This window comes from Pygoscelis adeliae, unplaced genomic scaffold (assembly GCF_000699105.1).
Source record: "Pygoscelis adeliae isolate BGI_AS28 unplaced genomic scaffold, ASM69910v1 Scaffold138, whole genome shotgun sequence".
Taxonomy (NCBI): Eukaryota; Metazoa; Chordata; class Aves; order Sphenisciformes; family Spheniscidae; genus Pygoscelis; species Pygoscelis adeliae.
This window is the reverse complement of record NW_008825265.1, coordinates 153,234-157,225: the sequence shown is the minus strand read 5'-3', so window position 1 is coordinate 157,225 and position 3,992 is coordinate 153,234. Positions and strand designations below refer to the sequence as shown.

Sequence of the window (3,992 nt, the reverse complement as noted above, 5' to 3'; positions counted from 1 at the left end):
TTTGTAGAGGAAGTTGGGACTACAGCTCCCCTTCCTAAAACTTCTAGGTTTTGTAGAGAGGTTTTTGGTTTGGTTTTTATTGTGTGAGATGCCACATCTGGAGAAGGAAGCTTGCTGGGTGAGGACAACAGGGCTGCAAAGGCAGAGGACTGGATGGAGGACTGGAACGGGATGAGGAGAAGTTCTGACAAATTTGGAAAGACTTGAGGTTGGGGGTACTCCATCTGAACTGAAAGGACTGGTATATCTTGGTAAAAAGGGTCTTACTGATGGGAAGTCTGGGAATGCAGCACAAGCCAGGAAAGCAGCAGACAGGTTGGGGCAATGTAAAAGCCCCGTGGCTGGGCTGGCTGTTACCGCTGCTTGCATGCCTTTTCTGATGTGGAAGGCTTGAGTCTCCTCTCGCTCAGGCCAAACGGTGATGTCTGTGCCTGCTGCTCTTCACTTGGAGATATATTATTATTTTCCTCACAAAATGACAAAATCATGTTTATTACCAGCTATACAGGGGTGTAATCTATCTGCAGTTTTACCTGTTACATTCTGGCAGGTTACTTGCCTTTGTTGTGATTGAATGTACTATTATTTCCTGCATCTGACTTTTTGCAAGATTAGGGGGATGTTTTAGGGGTTTTCTTCATGTAGGAAACACCAACGTCTACTTTTTTTTTTGCTAAATTTTCACTAAAAACATTAAGGGTATGAAAACAGGAACCGAATGCAAGTGCCGTTTGCCGGTGGGCTGTTAATCGTTTTTCGTAGCAGTAATATTTTAGGTGTCCACCAGAGGTCACAGCTTTACTGCGAACGCAGCATTACGTTTGACTGAGGCACGTTTGGTCGTGTGCTAAAGCTGCCAGCGAAAAAAACATACGGTTTGCAGGCGAGCCTTTTCATGCTATGAAAAGCACGGGTAAGTGGCACTGGCGTTATACCACTGCTGTCAAATATAACGGCAAAATCCGCTTATTCATGCCTGAGTACTGTTGCCATGTGCTGTTCCCACCCCGATCTACAGGATGGCTTCAAGCACACAACAGTGGATCCACCAGAGGTCTGGCGCTTACCCATTTTCCATGAAATGCATAGATTATACTGAGCTGCATTTACAGAAGTGAATTTTGTTGTTCAGTATTTGGCACATAAGCATATTGAGGACACTTAAGTACACCTAAGTGTGCTCAAGTGTCCTGTGGCAGTGGAGGGTGTAACTTCCACTTTCAGATGGAACCATTCAGCACCCTCACTCCGGTGTTCATGGCCAGGAATGCTGAAAAACAAAAAGAATGCCTAATTTTTTTTTTTTTCCTTTTCCTTCATCAATGAATTAAAAACATGGGAGGAAAAGACCAAGAAAGCAAGGAGTGGAGCCCGACCTCCCCTTCAGTTTGCTTTAGGCATCAAAGGTATCATGTCTGCGGAGCTGACGCCTTCAAAACGGGGACTGGACCTGGGGCAGGCACAGCTCTCCTTCCTGCACCTCCTCTTCTGCATTGGAGGCCTGGTGTTGATGCCGTGGTTCGAAATAAGCTGGATCAGGTGTCTGGTAATGCTTCGTGGCCTTCAACACCATCTGTGCTAGGAGACCCAGGAATAACGGAGCAAATGGAAAAGTGTGATGACACGAAGCCCTAACTCCAGGGTGCTGCGTCGTTAAGCTGACACTGGAAGCTTGCATGTAAAAGGATTAATGTGTCAATATGGTTCCATACATCAGTTTATTGTTTAGGTACTTATATATGTTATACTACTACATATGCACTGTTATCCACTATGAGTTACTTTGGCCTACTAATTTCGATCCATTTTAAGTAACTTTCATTTCCACTGTGATGGGAAACTCATTGAAGTCATAGTTAAATTCAGCATCTTTCAAAGCTCTGAGTCAGTCCTGGATTTTCCACCTATTTCATCGTGCACTGAAAATGTAGTACATCAGAAACAGGCCCTTCAATACTTCTAAGAGATGTACCATTCAGTGTGTCTAACCCAATTTCATAAGAAAACCTAAAGCTGCCATTTACCACTCAAGCTATTCTTCCGCATTTCTCCCCAGTTATGTATTTAGAGAAAAAAAAAGAGGCAGATGTATGAAGCATTTTTACCTTTTGAGAATGAATGGTACACGCTGTGTACACTACACTCCTTCCAACAAGTGGAGACAATTGCCATTTCACGAATACAGACCGGGAGATAATTTTCTGAAAACTTCTCACATATTTTTTAAAGAAAACAAACTAAGAATTTATGCCCTGCTCAAGCAAATTCAGTGTGCCAGGTCACTGGCATGGGTTCACAAGTCAAGAATGCCTTTGCACGCTAGTAGGGTGAAAAAGATCGTTAGGCTTGAGAATTGGCGGTTACAACAGAGCTGTCTCCCCAGTCCTGAGAGCTCTGTAGATACCGCCCGAGGAATGTTCTCAGAGAGGTCGGATGTATCTGGCAGATCCTGCTGTTGTCATCCGTCTAAAATGGAAGCTCACCAAGAGATTACTGCAAGGTCCAATGCTGTCGCCTGTAGTAATGCCCGGGACACTAACTAGAAACAACTGGAAGCAGAAACACAGCAAGCCATTGAAGTGGCTCGGTTTGAGGAGCACTTCTGAAATTATGGTGCTCAAAGAGGCTGAACCTACCGAGCAGGCAGCGTATACCATACACAGAGTCACAGACGAGCCGTGGTTGATCTAGGACTCCCAGAGAAGTACTGGAAAGGACGTTCCCGGGGTCTGGGTTCAAACTCATTTGGAAGGGGACGATGTGACGGGAGGCGAGGGAGCAGCGAGGGTGGCAGGTTGCAGAGACCGCTCTCTGCAGCAACCTGCTGGACTCGCTCCGGCGCCGGTTTGCAATAGTCAGGGGTCTGCCTCAAGGTGGCTCTCCACAACCTCTATTAAATGACTTGGTGCTGGTCGGAAGTGGTTACTCGGTGGACAAGTAGTAACTGGCAGCCTAAACTGAGATGTCAGAGATTGAAAGGACTTGGAAAGTGATTTGTCCTTTGGTATTTAGACCGTACTCATTCACAGTGGGAAAATTTGTTTTACTTTTGCTTGGTTTGCTGACAAACAGGTTCAGATCTGAGTTCAGCAATCATACACATTTCACACTGAATTAATTTTAAAGGATACACTCGAGCTCAGGTTACTATCCAAATTAGGTCTACTTTTAGTAAAGCTCAGCTGAAAAAAATTCCTATTTGCTGGAGAAAAAAAAAATTAAAATGATAGGTTCATAGGACAATCAGCCCAGAAGGGACCGCAGGAGGTCTCCTGCTTGTAGCAGGGTCACCAGGGAACTCAGGCCAGGTCTCTCAGGGCTTTGTCCCACTGGGGCTTGCAGCCCTGCAAGGAGGGAGCCTGCACAGCCTCCCTGGGCAGCCTGCTCCACTGCTTGACTGTCCGCGGGGGAAAAGGGTTTTCCTTTACATCCCATCTGAACCTCTCGATTCAACTCGTGCCCATTGTCTCGTCTCCCCACTAGGCATTGCTGTGAAGACCCTGGCCCTGTCTTCTCAATGACAGCCCCACAGGTTTTGGGGGGCTGCTGTTTGGTGCCCCCCGAACTGCGCCTTCCCCAGGCTGAACCAGCCCTGGTCCCTCAGCCTGCATGGTGGGACAGTGCTGCAGCCCTGGACACCTCGGTGCCCTCATCTGAACTTCCTCCAGTTTACTGATGTGTTTCATGTACTGTGGGTGCCAAAACTGGACAAACTACATAGCTGTTGTCTCATGAGTGCTGAGCAGAGGGGGATCATCACCTCCCTCGACCCACTGGCCATGCTCCTGTTCATACAGCCCAGGACACGGTGGGCCTTCATTGCAGCCAGCATCCCTGCTGGCCATGCCCAGCTCGCTGCCCACCACGGCCCCAGGGGCTTCTCCACAGAGCTGCTCCCCAGCCTGGGTTGCTGCACGGGCCGTCCCTTCCCCGGAGCAGGGCTTGGCCTCTGCATTTGCTGAAATCATACCGATAAAACCTTTTTTCTCTCT

At 47.4% G+C, this 3,992-nt stretch overlaps 1 protein-coding gene across 1 annotated transcript in view; it reads left to right on the top strand.

The window, feature by feature from the left end:
* Positions 1-1,411: 1,411 nt before the first annotated feature.
* GADD45G (growth arrest and DNA-damage-inducible, gamma) overlaps positions 1,412-3,992 on the top strand; it is a 4,749-nt gene continuing 2,168 nt past the window's right edge. Inside the window, exon 1 of the mRNA XM_009329604.1 lies at positions 1,412-1,546. Coding sequence (XP_009327879.1) covers positions 1,412-1,546 — 135 coding nt within the window. The remainder of the gene's footprint in view (positions 1,547-3,992) is intronic.